Source organism: Suncus etruscus, chromosome 18 (genome assembly GCF_024139225.1).
Source record: "Suncus etruscus isolate mSunEtr1 chromosome 18, mSunEtr1.pri.cur, whole genome shotgun sequence".
Lineage (NCBI taxonomy): Eukaryota > Metazoa > Chordata > Mammalia > Eulipotyphla > Soricidae > Suncus > Suncus etruscus.
The window spans coordinates 2,001,658-2,015,568 of record NC_064865.1 but is presented as its reverse complement, the minus strand read 5'-3'; the positions used below and the strand labels follow the sequence as shown (position 1 = coordinate 2,015,568).

The 13,911-nt window shown below is 41.4% G+C and overlaps 1 protein-coding gene and 1 non-coding gene across 3 annotated transcripts in view; one reads left to right on the top strand and one right to left on the bottom strand.

Moving 5' to 3' along the window:
- The window catches only part of UBR2 (ubiquitin protein ligase E3 component n-recognin 2), a 133,184-nt gene that overhangs the window by 38,346 nt on the left and 80,927 nt on the right, over window positions 1–13,911 (bottom strand). For both annotated transcript variants that reach the window (XM_049764903.1, XM_049764902.1), the window contains exons 19-26: window positions 11,168–11,290; window positions 10,969–11,032; window positions 9,599–9,723; window positions 7,683–7,735; window positions 6,083–6,185; window positions 4,635–4,683; window positions 3,625–3,779; window positions 2,138–2,240 (exon numbers count right to left, since the gene is read on the bottom strand). In XM_049764903.1, the coding sequence (XP_049620860.1) occupies window positions 2,138–2,240; window positions 3,625–3,779; window positions 4,635–4,683; window positions 6,083–6,185; window positions 7,683–7,735; window positions 9,599–9,723; window positions 10,969–11,032; window positions 11,168–11,290 (775 nt within the window). The remainder of the gene's footprint in view (window positions 1–2,137; window positions 2,241–3,624; window positions 3,780–4,634; window positions 4,684–6,082; window positions 6,186–7,682; window positions 7,736–9,598; window positions 9,724–10,968; window positions 11,033–11,167; window positions 11,291–13,911) is intronic.
- LOC125996780 (U6 spliceosomal RNA) lies at window positions 4,123–4,227 on the top strand. The gene has a single exon (XR_007491459.1). It is a non-coding gene; the product is annotated as a U6 spliceosomal RNA (small nuclear RNA).

Below are 13,911 nucleotides of genomic sequence, written 5' to 3'. Positions count from 1 at the left end.
CTTTGTTTTTTTGTTTGTTTGTTTGTTTGTTTGTTTTTGGGTCACACCTGGCAGTGCTCAGGGGTTACTCCTGGCTCTGAGCTCAGAAATTGCTCCTGGCAGGCTCGAGGGACCCTATGGGATGCTGGGAATTGAACTAGGCTCTGTCTGGTGTTGGCCATGTGCAAGGCAAATGCCCTACCGCTGGACCATCTCTCTGGCTACTACTTATCAGATTTTTCAATATTTGAGACTGTAACATACTTGTATTTTAGCTAGAATGCTTTATAAGGCTGAGCTATACACCAAGAATTATTTTAAAATAACTTCCGATCAAAATTAAATAAAAAGAAACAAATTATGAGGTCTACTTAAGAGTCATCGAAAAAGAAAAAGAAATAGAATTAACTCATGCATTGCTGTATGTGTATAATTTGTAGGGGTAATGTATGTAAACTATTTAGTCTTTTCTCAAAGTACATTTAATTATATATTAGCTAATATTAAAATTTACCTTCACAGTATAAAATACCTATATATCAATTTCTTCATTTATCTGCTGCCTTTTTAACAAGACTTCCCTTTTCTGAGAGGGGTTAGAGACTGAATTATGAAATCTTTAATATTCTCCCAGATTTAGGAGCTGCAGAGATAGCACAGGACTTGTGGTACTGGTCTTGCACACAGCTGACCCCAGTTCAATCCTGAAATTGTCTATGATCACCTGAGCATTCACTGTCAGGGGTAATTTCCAAGCACAAAGTCAAGATTAAGCATTAGACACTGCTGGGAGTACCCCCAGTATTCCCCACTGCCAAGTCTGTGGCTGGAGATAAAATAGGAGTTAGTATGCCTTAATAAGACACTCAAAATAGGCTGGTCCAATGGCAGTGGTTTATCAGAACTTATTAACGTTAGAATCACAAAAATTGATATACAATCCCCACTGCTCAATTTGACTGGCTTAAAAAAAAAAAAAAAAAAAAAAGACACTCAAAATAACTAAAGCAATCCCAGGGAAAAAGAAGATGAGAGACTTCTCTCTCCCAGTTTTGAGCAAAGAGTATGTAGCGGAGGAAGGAAAATCTCCAACAAATAGGGCTGGGAAAATAAGAGAAAAAAATAAAGACATTGGGCTTCTATCTCATACCATGAACAGAAAAAAAATCAGGTCAAAGTAGAAGTCTACTTCGATATCAAACCTGAATTCATAAATAATATTGAGAAAAAGTAGAAGGAACATTTCATAAAATTGAATTGAGAGGTATTTCTGATGATTCAATACCACAGTAGCCAAGCAATCAGAAGCCAAGAGAAACAAACAGGACTATAGAAAACTAAGAAGCTTGTATCCTGCAAGAGAAATGATGGACTATAATGACAGACTTGGAAAAAGTACTTGTTCATCAATCATCTGAAAAAGGTTTATCCAAGTTATTCAAACACTGGTAGAATTTAAAAAACAGTAACAACAACAACAAAATCTCCCCAAATCCAAAAACCAATTTTGTTCCCTGAAAATTTTTTTTTTTTTGTGGTTTTTGGGTCACACCCGGCAGGCACGGGGGACCATATGGGATGCCGGAATTCGAACCAATGACCTCCTGCATGAAAGGCAAACAAACGCCTTACCTCCATGCTATCTCTCCGGTCCGTTCCCTGAAATCTTGATAGCATATTTAAAGCGTATAAACTTGTTAACAGAGAGTAAATATTTTATAGAGCTCTACTGCACAAAATAATGAAGTGGGATAAATATTGCTAACTACAAGGGCATATTATGATGCATGAATCTATCACAGTAGCCTTTATATAATAAAACATTAGATTTATTTATTTATTTATTTATTTTGTTTTTGGGCCACACCTGGCGATGCTCAGGGGTTACTCCTGGCTGTCTGCTCAGAAATAGCTCCTGGCAGGCACGGGGGACCCTATGGGACACCGGGATTCGAACCAACCACCTTTGGTCCTGGATCGGCTGCTTGCAAGGCAAACGCTGCTGTGCTATCTCTCCAGGCCCCGATTTATCTAATTTTTAATAAGCATGCCTACAGTTTAAAAGTACAATCATTTAAAATAGAGACTCTTCATTTATTTTCCAGTTGTAAATTAATCACAGATTTCTGGAGTCAGTTAAGTATAAGCAGGCACATACTTGACATCTTCTGCGTAAAGGTGAACGTGACTATGTGATCTTCCATGACGTTGTCCAGATGCTGCTTCTCTTCCTGCAGGGCCATTCCAATTAAGTGTAACACCTTCAATACAACACATTTTGGAACGTTTAGTAAAACAAAAATTAAGTATATTTTTTGGGGAGCAACCATACCCAGCAGTGTTTAGGTGTTACTCTGCTACAAGAATGATTCCTGGCCCTGCTCAGGGGACCATATGGGATGCTAGGGCTCAAGCCTGGGTCGGCTGATAAGGCAAATGCCTTATCCCTATACTATTGCTTCAGACTTATTTTTCTAAGAATAAAGAAATTCACTGTAGGGGCCGGAGAGATAGCATGGAGGTAAGGCGTTTGCCTTGCATGCAGAAGGTCCGTGGTTCGAATCCTGGCATCCCATGATGATGAGCCTGCTCATGCCCAGAGATCACTTCTGGCAGGGTTGGGGGACTACATAGGATACTGAAGGTGGAACCTGGGAACCAGTCCCATGCAATGCAAATGTCTTATCTGCTGTACTATGGCTCCAACCCTCACTGAAAATCTTTAGAATCTTTAGTTAAAAATCACTGCCAGATGAGATTAGCAATATTATAGTTCAGTTTTATTCTACCTTTACATTACCATCTTAAATAAAAATCTGTGTATAGAGGCAGGATTTTAATAGTTAAAGCACTTGTCTTGCACATAGTAGACCCCTGGTTCAACCTCCAGAATCATGTATGGTCCTCTAGCTCCACCAGAAGCAGCCACTAAGCACTGCTGAGTATGCCCCCCCACCCCGTACTTCCAGAAAAGCACACTCGTAAAAATCAGTGATCGAAAAATGAGAACGAAGGGACCAGAATGATAGCACAGCTGTAGAGCATTTTGCCTTGCATGTTGCTGACCTGGATGGACCTAGGTTTGATCCCTGGGATTAGAACCACTGTAGGCAAACGCCCTACCTCCATGCTATCTCAGCGCCTCCCCCCCCCCAAGACTGATTTCTAAGCTCAGAGCAAGGAGTAATCCCTGAATGTAAGTTATCTGAGACAATATCAGATACAATAGGCCCAATCACCAAGAATTATATAAGTCAATAAAAACGAGAAAAATTAAATTTAAAAAAGGGCCTGGAGAGATAGCACAGCAGTGTTTGTCTTGCAAGCAGCCGATCCAGGACCAAAGGTGGTTGGTTCGAATCCCGGTGTCCCATCTGGTCCCCCGTGCCTGCCAGGAGCTATTTCTGAGCAGACAGCCAGGAGTAACCCCTGAGCACCGCCGGGTGTGCCCCCCCCCCCCCGGCAAAAAAAAAAATAAAATAAAAAAATAAAAAAGGCCAGGCCCTCATTTTTGTTGTTAGAGTCAAAAGCAATAATAATCTGCCACATTTCTACTATATTTGGTCTTAGTTATCTGCCTACAGATATGAACAGGACTATTTTGGCTTTTACCACCAAGCCACTAAAACATAAGCAGAAACCTACTCTCTGTAGCATCGACTCAGACCAGGCATATCCGTTGTGTTCCACAGCCCACTGCAGGATAGTTCCCATGATGCACAGCATGACATCTGACTGCAGAATGTTCACCAGACTTTCGAACAAGGGACAGAATGGAGGCAGCACTGGAGGAGGAAGTGCTACAAACAAAGATACTTAGATTTATGTATAGAATGGGAATAGAAAACGACACCTATATTAGACACTTGATAGTCTTCACTTGAAGAATACTCATTAGCACATCTTCCTTTGGGGTGTGAGAAAATTTTGGGCTCTACACTCAAGAGTTATCCCTGGCTGGCTGGAGGACCAGGTGGGATTCTGGGGATTGAACCCCGGTGGTCAGATGCTTGCAAGGCTTAAACCCGACCCATTGTACAATTGCTCTGACTCCACACATCTGAACTGCTCTAGATCAAGCAAAACAACTATAGAAATATCCTAACAGAGGAAAGACTTACTTTGCCTTAGAAATGGTTTTGGGTGCTCGCTTCGGCAGCACATATACTAAAATTGGAACGATACAGAGATTAGCATGGCCCCCTGCGCAAAGATGACATGCAAACTCATGAAGCATTCCATATTAAAAAAAAAAAAAAAAAGAAATGGTTTTTGGATGGTCAGTGGAAGACCCTAGACTACTTACTGATTAGCATATCAGTTAGTTCTTTGAATGGTAATTCAGAACTGTATATTTCAACTTTTTTTTAACTTTATTCATTTATTTATTTATTGATTGATTGATTGGTTTCTGGCCCACATCCAGCGGTACTCAGGGGTCACTCCTGGCCTTACACTCAGAAATCACCCCTGGCAGGCTGGGGGACCATATGGGATCCCAGGTCGGTCGCGTTCAAGGCAAACACCCTACTGCTGTGCTATCTCTCTGGCCCAATATTTCAATTTTCAACTTCATTAAGAACAATCATCAAAGTCAACAGCAAACAATGTTTAACAAGAGATTAATAGACTTTAAAAAGAAAGATTAAAAATACCTGTGTCTTCCCTATTTTGCCTTTTCAATTTTCGCTGCGCTTCCTCTGCCTAATTAAAAAGGAAGTAATTTGATCAGGAAAGTAGTAATACAGAACAACCTCATTTCAAAACTATCATTAAACTCGTTGCTGTATTATCTTTTGATTTTAAAGTTTAGATCCTTAGTGTTATAGATCTCCCCACTACCCCCACATAGATATATTATATCAAGGTCAAATTTCCTATCAAAAGACTATCCAGGGAGCCAGAGAGACAGCATGGAGGTAGGGCATTTGCCTTGCAGGCACAAGGACGGTGGTTCGAATCAGGCATCCCATATGGCCCCCAGCCTACCAGTAGTGATTTCTGAGTGCAGAGCCAGGAATAACCTGAGCGCTGCTAGGTGTGACCCAAAAACAAAAACAACAAAACAAAACAAAAAAAAAGATTATCCAATAAACTGTTTAAAAATGCATTGGAGGGGGGTCGGAGAGATAGCATGGAGGTAAGGTGTTTGCCTTTCATGCAGGTCATTGGTTCAAATCCTTGCGTCCCATATGGTCCCCTGTGCCTGCCATGAGCAATTTCTGAGCATGGAGCCAGGAGTAACCCCTGAGCACTGCCGGGTGTGATCCAAAAGCCACACACACACACAAAAAAAGAGCATTGGAGGGGCCAGAAAGGTGGCGCTACAGGTGAGGCATCTGCCTTGCAAGCGCTAGCCTAAAAAGGACAGAGGTTTGATCCCCACCGTCCCATATGGTTTCCCTAAACCAGGGGCAATTTCTGAGTATATAGCCAGGAGTAAACCCTGAGCGTCAATGGGTGTGGCCCAAAAATCCAAAAAAAAAACAAACAAACAAACAAACAAAAACACCATTGGAAATAAAAATATCAAAACAAAAATATCTTTCTGAGGTTTGAGCGATAAGGCATCAAGAACAACAAAATTCACGTAAAAGTGTTTGAAGAGTAGACCTTTATAGGTCTACTCCTATTAACTTAACTTCCTATGATGGTGAAAATTTCATGAATCTCTAAGGAACACAATGTTAAGTAGTACCATTTCTTATTTTTGTTTGTTTTTGGTTTTTGGGCCACACCCGGTGATGCTCAGGGATTACTCCTGGCTTTGCATTCAGAAATTGCTCCTGGCTTGGGGGACCATATGGGACTCTGGGGGATCGAACTCATAGGCTAGCACGCACAAGGCAGATGCCTTACAGCTTGTGCCACGGCTCCAGTCCGAAGTAGTATCATTTCTGAAATAAGCCTAAAATGCATTAACTGATTATAATTCAGGGAGATTGATTTGCCATCAAAGTTCATAAAACAACATTACAGTAAAAGCACTGAAAACATCATTTTTTTCTACCAGTAAAGAGAGTTGTAAATGTTTTCCAGACAAATCCAATCCAGTTACTTCTAAGTAAACTAAAATTATACTCATTTAAATTATACTAATTACCTTCGACTGCTCTGCCCTTGAAAAGTGATAGAAATACAAGTTGAACTCTTTTGCACATTCTGGTTTTAGTTCATACATGCCTCGTCCTGTTAATCCAGGTTTCCTAGGAAAAGAAATGCCCTTAAAATATTACTTCTAAAGACATGTGCTAATTCAGGAGACAGCTTAGCTGACAGACTTATAAGGCAATGGAGTGCTGAGTCACTGCCAGTGGCTGCCATTAGGACTTATATCTGAGGGTGAGTTAGGCTCTCTACACCTCCAATTCTGCATGCATCCACTTTCTATAGCATGTCCACTTTTAAGTTGTCCTAACTGGGAATAGGAGGGACACTCACTGTCTAGCAATGGAGACTAAGTTATATCAATGACGACACTTCCCAACAACAAAACATGATTAAAAGTAATGCTAGCTTGTGTTGATTTGAGGGGCAGTGTCAGGGACTGGAGCTTGAGCATCATGTAGGCAAGCCAAGAATCCTACCACTGAGCTATCAGCCCAGCCTGGTGAAAGTAATGTTAACTTCTAAATTCTGACGGTTAAACAATGTCTGCATTAAGTTATACCAAGTGTAAGATGGTTTTTCTTTTTTTCTGTATTTTCACTTATTTTTAATCAACAACAACAACATTAAAAAACTGCCTCAAGAACTGGGAAGATTAAAAAAAAAAAAAAAGAACCAGGAAGATGGTTAGTTCAAAGGACTGTAAGGATCCCTGTCAATGCTAGGTATATCCCCAAATTCCAGTCTCTACCCTCTAATCCTCCTGAAAGAAATTGCCTTCATAAGGGGATAAGTCAGTTCATACGCCGAGCAACACAGTGGAAACTGCAGGTGAGAAAATTTTAAAGCATTTAACAATTTAGATGGTGCATTCAAACAATACAAACAAACAAAACCATATTTTCTTAATTTTGGGGGGCTACATCCCATGGTGCTCTGGTTCTGAATTCAGAGACAACTCCTAGTAGGAGGGAGACCATATGGGATGCTGGGGATTAAACGTGCAAGGCAAGCACCCTATCCTCTGTACTACTGCTCTGGCCCGCAAAAATCAATTTAAGGAAAGTTCAATTTGTTCAGCAGTTCAATCACTTGCTCAAATTTTGAGTGTGACCCAAAATTATAATTAATTTCAATTATATAAAACTAGCAGCATTGAACATCCATTGTGAATACAATGAAACTTCCACAAAACTACCTTCAGTTAGTTGCCAAGTAGAGGGTCAATTCTTCACAGTAAAATATAAGAAATCCAGTTTAGAATTAAATACCTGAAAATGCCAATGATTAAAAGCAATATGTCCCATAAAATAAAATAAACTAAGAAAAATACACATATTAAAAAAAATTGAACACTGGAGTTGGAGAGTTTAGTGGGTAGGGTGCCTGCCTTGCTCATGGCTGACCTGAGTTCAATTCCTGGTACCCCATATGATCCTCTGAGCTCTTTCAAGAGGAGCCTCGAGTACAGAATCAGGAATAAACCCCGAGTAACATTGGTATGGGCCAAAAACCAAAATGGACAACAACTGCCCAACAACAACAACAAAAAAAAAAAAAGAGAAGAAAAAAGAAAGAAAAAAGAAATTACTTACTTAAAATGTGCAACTGCTTCAATCACACTCTCCATGCCTGTCTCCTTGTTCTCCTAGAGATAGAGAAAACAGACATGCGTGTTTCAGGGTTATGAGAGTACCTGCGAGCACCCTGATAACGGCTTTCAGCCCCTTGTCACAGCAACTCAACGAGGCATATAGACTATTATTCTGATTTTAAAGAAGAATGCTATCATATATATGATTCATATTCTACTAGGGAAACATGATAAGCTAAAATTTACTCAGTCCACATAAGTATATCACTGCCAGATATAAAGGTGACAGCTTTCAAAAGGAATTAAATGAAAACACAAAATACATATACCAACATATTTGTGAAATTATGTTAATGTCATAAACATTTTCTAGATATTACACACCATCCTTTAAACAAAATCCAAGTCACTAATAGGAATTCTGTGAATAAAGAATTCCCCAGGGGACAAATGATAGTGACGTAGGCAGGGTGTTTTGCCTTGCACTTCGTCAACCTGGGATCAATTTCTGGGACCCTCTATGGTTCCCTCAGTCCCACCAGAAATGGTCCCTGACCACAGAGCTAGAAGCTAGCTCTGAGCACCACCGAGTGTGGTCCAAAAACAAAACAACAACAACAACAAAAATTCTTTAGTCAAAAAATCTGGTAAATATATTTGTGGGGGTAGAGATAAGACAGTGGGGTAGAGGGGTCGGAGAGAAAGGATGGTGGTTCAAATCCTGGCATCCCATATGGTCCCCCGAGCCTGCCAGGAGCAATTTCTGAGCGCAGAGCCAGGAATAACCCGAGTGCTGCCAGGTGTGACCCAAAAACAAACAAACAAACAAACAAAAAAGACAGTGGGTAGAATGCTTGTATGTCGTGGACATGGGTTTGATCCCTGGCACCAAATATGGTTCCCTGAACTTTACCAGGTGTGATCTTTGTGTACAGAGTCAGGAGTAAGCCCTGAGCAGTCAGTTGTGGCTCCAGGACCAAAAAAATAAACTATATGTAACTGTAATCATCATTTTGTACAAGATATATACCACTTAAAATTCTTTCTTTCTTATTTTAAGTTCCAAGTGAAGAGTAATTGGTTGTTCCCTCCCTGCCGGTGGAGGGGCCACATATCAAACTTTTTAATTTTCTTATTAATATCTTTATTTAAACACCTTGATTACAAATATGATTGTAGTTGGGTTACAGTCACATAAAGAACACCCCCTTTCACCTGTGCAACTTTCCCATCACCAATGTCCCAAATATCCCATCTCCTCATCCCACCCCCGCCTATACTCTAGACAGGCTTGCAACTCCCCTCATTCATTCACTTTGTTATGATATCTCAATGTAGTTATTTCTCTAACTGCACTCACACTCTTGATGATGTTCAAAGTACTATATAAGAGCTGACTTTGTACAAGGTAAGTCTTAAGGCTCCTACGATCTCTTTAACCTCAACAATTCTATTTTTGTTCTGTTCTCTACTCAAATAACCTGGTATTTTCTTTTCTTCTTTTAAATTCTTTTTAGTATTCTCTTTTTTTTGGGGGGAGGGGGGCCACACCCGGCGGTGCTCAGGGGTTACTCCTGGCTGTCTGCTCAGAAATAGCTCCTGGCAGACACGGGGAACCATATGGGACACCGGGATTTGAACCAACCACCTTTGGTCCTGGATCAGCTGCTTGCAAGGCAAACGCCGCTGTGCTATCTCTCCGGGCCCCCTAGCTTTTTTTTTTTTAAGAAATGTAAGTACTAGGACTAGAGTGATAGTTGAGCGGAGAGGGCATTTGCCTTGTCCAGATTCAATACCCAAAATCCAATATAATCTCAAACATGCCAGGAGTGATCCCTGAGCACAGAGTCTGGAGTAGGCCCTGAACTTCTGTGCCTGGCCCAGAGCAAAACCCCCCAAAACCATATCAGTACTTACATCTTCAGGTAAAGACTTGACCAGTTCACTGTGAGCCATAGGTTTGATGCTCAACTGATGAATAATCTCTCGCTTAATTTCATCTGTTGCATTTACCTGTCCAACTCCAGGACTAAATCTCTCTCCTATCAACAAAGAAAAAGTAACTGTACAACACACATTTACCATCATCATAATGCCTATTGATATATGCACTTAGAATTCATAGCATATATTGTGCTTCTTTTTTTTTCTTTCTTTTTTTTTAAATTTTGGTTCACACCTTACTCCTGGCTCTGTCCTCAGGTATCATTTTTTTTTTTGTTGTTGCTGTTGTTTTGTTTTTGGGCCACACCCGGCATTGCTCAGAGGTAACTCCTGGCTCTATGCTCAGAAATTGCCCCTGGCGGGCTCTGGGGAGCATATGGGATGCTGGCATTCGAATCACAGTCCTTCTTCATGCAAGGCAAACACCTTGCCATTGTGTTATCTCTCTGGCCTCCAGGTATCACTCTTAATGGTGCTTGAGGGATCATATGAAATGCCAAGGATTGAATCTGGCTCAAATATATGTAAGACAAATGCCCTACCTGTTACGTTAGCACTGTGGCTCTCAACATTTATTTAAACCTTTTTGTCTAATGGGAGAGCAGCATCAAAACTGGCACCTGGAGCAGTTTCCACCATACTTTCAAAGAGCCAGTGAATGAAGCTTTGGGTGCTTTACAAGAATGAGCACCCCATGGGAAAAGATTAGAGGGAGTTAGGAATTGGTACAGTCCTAGTTTACCAGAGGCTATGGAAACTGCTTTCATTCCTCTTTCATATGGCAGCCATAAGCAAGAGCCTCCCATCATCCTTATATCTAGCAAAAAAGCAGCTTTACTCTTCTGAACCCTTGGGACTCTCTGCTCTATGGACTACACAGTTTTAAATAGCTGGGGAGGAGAAGAAAGCAAAGAATGTACAAAAGGAAATGAGAGAGGGGATAAGACTAAAAACAAGGCAAGAGGGAATTTCCATCTATTAGCCACATGCATGTATCTCCACAAAATTAGAATTATGTTTGAATTTACTATGACAATTTTTCATCACAAATCATGTATGAGAACACAAATAGGAAAACCTAAGGTATAAGAGGAAATAGCGCCTACATAACCTATTCCTTGCTTCCCAACCTCTCTTGTTCCTCCATCTGCACCAAGAAACTTCGAGTTTATTCTCCTTCAAAGCATCCTGGTAACTCTCAATGACTTGGTAACCAAAGAAGGGGGAACTGACAGACACCATTCCTAAATCTAGTGGGCGTTCAAAACCTTGCTCAGAAACTCTGTACTATTTGCTCCCACAATCCATGGAATTAAGAAATGTCTCACACAATTCACACTCACCAACAAGCATAATAATGAGGTACAACATTTCTTCAATTAAAGTATTGTTCTGCTGCACAACATCCTGTAACAAGCAGGAGACAAGGTGCTTGGATCAGAATTTGCATCCTGTATTGTCCAGGCAATTAACACAGTCACAAAAGAAAAGAGGGAGGCCTCTTTACTGATGCTCTGTGATTCTCAGAGAACACAGGCTTACCTTCTGGGTAACCTCAGAGCTAAATCTCTTCCCGTAGTCTGGAGTGCTGAAAATCTGATAGAGTTCAAAGCGGCTGAGCACTATCATCAGGAAGTGATTTGGATCCATCATGGACACACCTGTCTTTTTTTTAAATATTTGAGGGACAGGAAAAGAGGAAGGTCAAAAAAGGGTTCTAAATGGTGAGAACACAGAATATTTGCTGCCCAGTTCCAGTAAAAGATGGAGAAATCTGCGTGGTCTGATCCCTTGTTGTGGCTATCATTGTGGGGACATGAATCTAAGTTAATAATACAAAATAAAGCAAAATCACAGCAAACTCACACACCAGAATACCACAGGCTCTGGGTTCTCTTTTCTCTCACTGCTTTGAACTAATTCTATGCCTATGAATTCAATTCACTTCTGAATTTATTTTAGGGTTCCTTTATGAACTCTGAAGGAGATGTCCATTCAACTTTCTTCTAGAATTTCTATGACACATATTTTAATTTATGTTTGTGGGGCCAGAGCTGCAGTGCTTAGAAGCTCCTCCTGGAAGTTCTCAGCGGACCACGCAGGACATGATTTCCAAGGTGGGCCAAACGCAGGGCTAGCATTTTATCCTTTGTATTACCCCTCTAGTTCCCAATTTTGCTTCTGTTTTTGTTGTTAATTTGGGTCACACCTGATGGCACTTATGAGATTATTCAAAGTTCAGTGTGCAGGGATCACTCACAGTGGTACTCAGGGGACCAGAGTGCTAAAGAAACTGGGAACACTGATGGAGGAAATGTGCACTGGTGAAGGAATGGGTACTGGACACTGTACAACTGAAACTCCATCATGAACAACTTTTTTGGTTTGTTTGCTTTTTTATTTTTATTTTGACCAAAGTGGATTTCAAATCTTTCACAGTAATTTTTTAGGTACATAGTGATATTGAATCAGGGGCACTCCCACATGAACAACTTTCTGTGTATCTCAAGGCAACTAAATTAAAAAATGTTATTAAAGGGGCCAAAGCGGTGGCGCAAGCGGCAGGATGTCTGCCTTGCAGGCACTAACTTAGGACAAACTGTGGTTTGATCCCCCAGCATCCCATATGATTCCCCAAGCCAGGAGCGATTTCTGAGCACATAGCCAGGAATAATCCCTGAACATCACTGGGTGTAGCCCAAAAACTAGAAAAAGTCATTAAAAAAGAACTTACAACCTGCCCCCCCAAAAGACCCCAAAACCTGGACCATATGGACATAAAGCATGCACTCTAGGCCCTATCAACTGTATTTCTGGGGGCCGGGCGGTGGCGCTAAAGGTAAGGTGCCTGCCTTGCCTGCGCTAGCCTTGGACGGACCTCGGTTCGATCCCCCGGTGTCCCATATGGTCCCCCAAGCCAGGAGCAACTTCTGAGCACATAGCCAGGAGTAACCCCTGAGCGTTACCGGGTGTGGCCGAAAAGCCAAAAAAAAAAAAAAAAAAACTGTATTTCTGGTTCTACACATTAAACTCTTCTCAAGAGCAATGAAACAATTTCACATGTAAACTTGATATAAGTCAGTTAAGTATGTAAGTATTTAAACATTTTAAAAATGCTGCTGTTAGGGCCGGAGAGATAGCATGGAGGTAGGACATTTGCCTTGCATGCAGGACGGTGGTTCAAATCCCGGCATCCCATGTGGTCCCCTGAGCCTGTCAGGAGTGATTTCTGAGCACAGAGCCAGAAGTAACCCAAATGCTTCTGGGTGTGACCCAAAAACCAAAAATCAAAAAAAGAAAAAAAAAAAAAAAAAGAAAAAATGCTGCTTTTAAATACTAATTACAATCTTCCTATATGTAAAAATTTAAAATCAACTTCGATTTTTTTGGTTGTTTGGGGCTTCTAGATTGCACCCAGTGGTATTCTGGGGATATTCTTGGCTCTTTGTTCAGGGGTCACTTTTTTTTTTTTTTTTTTTGGTTTTTGGGCCACTCCTGGCATTGCTCAGGGGTTCCTCCTGGCTGTCTGCTCAGAAATAGCTCCTGGCAGGCACGGGGGACCCTATGGGACACCGGGATTTGAACCAACCACCTTTGGTCCTGGATCGGCTGCTTGCAAGGCAAACGCCGCTGTGCTATCTCTCCGGGCCCCAGGGGTCACTTCTAAGGTACTTTGGGGACCACATGCAATGCCAGAAAATGAATAGGTATTAGTCATGTGCAAGCCAAGTAAGTGGCTTATCTCCTGTACTATCAAACTTGTAACCCTTCAAAAATTTTTTTGAGCACAGTGGCAATGCTCAGGGCTTACTCCTGGCTTTATGCCCAGGGATCACTCCTGGTGGGGTTTAGGAGAACCAGAAGGGGCGCTAGGGGTTGGACCCAGTTGGCTGTATCTAAAACAAGTGCCCTACCCACTGTATTATCTCTCCAGCCCCGAATCAACCTGTCATCTTTTTATTTGGGGGAGGGGGGTCACACCCGGCAGTGCTCAGGGGTTCCTCCTGGCTCTACGCTCAGAAACTGCTCCTGGAGGCTTGGGGGATCATATGGGATGCCAGGATTCGAACCACCATCCTTCTGCATGCAAGGCAAACGCCTTACCTCCATGCTATCTCTCTGGTCCCAACCTGTCATCTTTTAGTTACACTTAATTGGTTTTTGAACTAATACTTTAAAACATAAAAATTAATGGCGCTGGGGGACAAAGCTGAACTGGCTGAAGCACATGCTTCACATGCAGGATCCCTGGATCGCTTGATTCCTTGAGCACTGAGTCAGAAGTA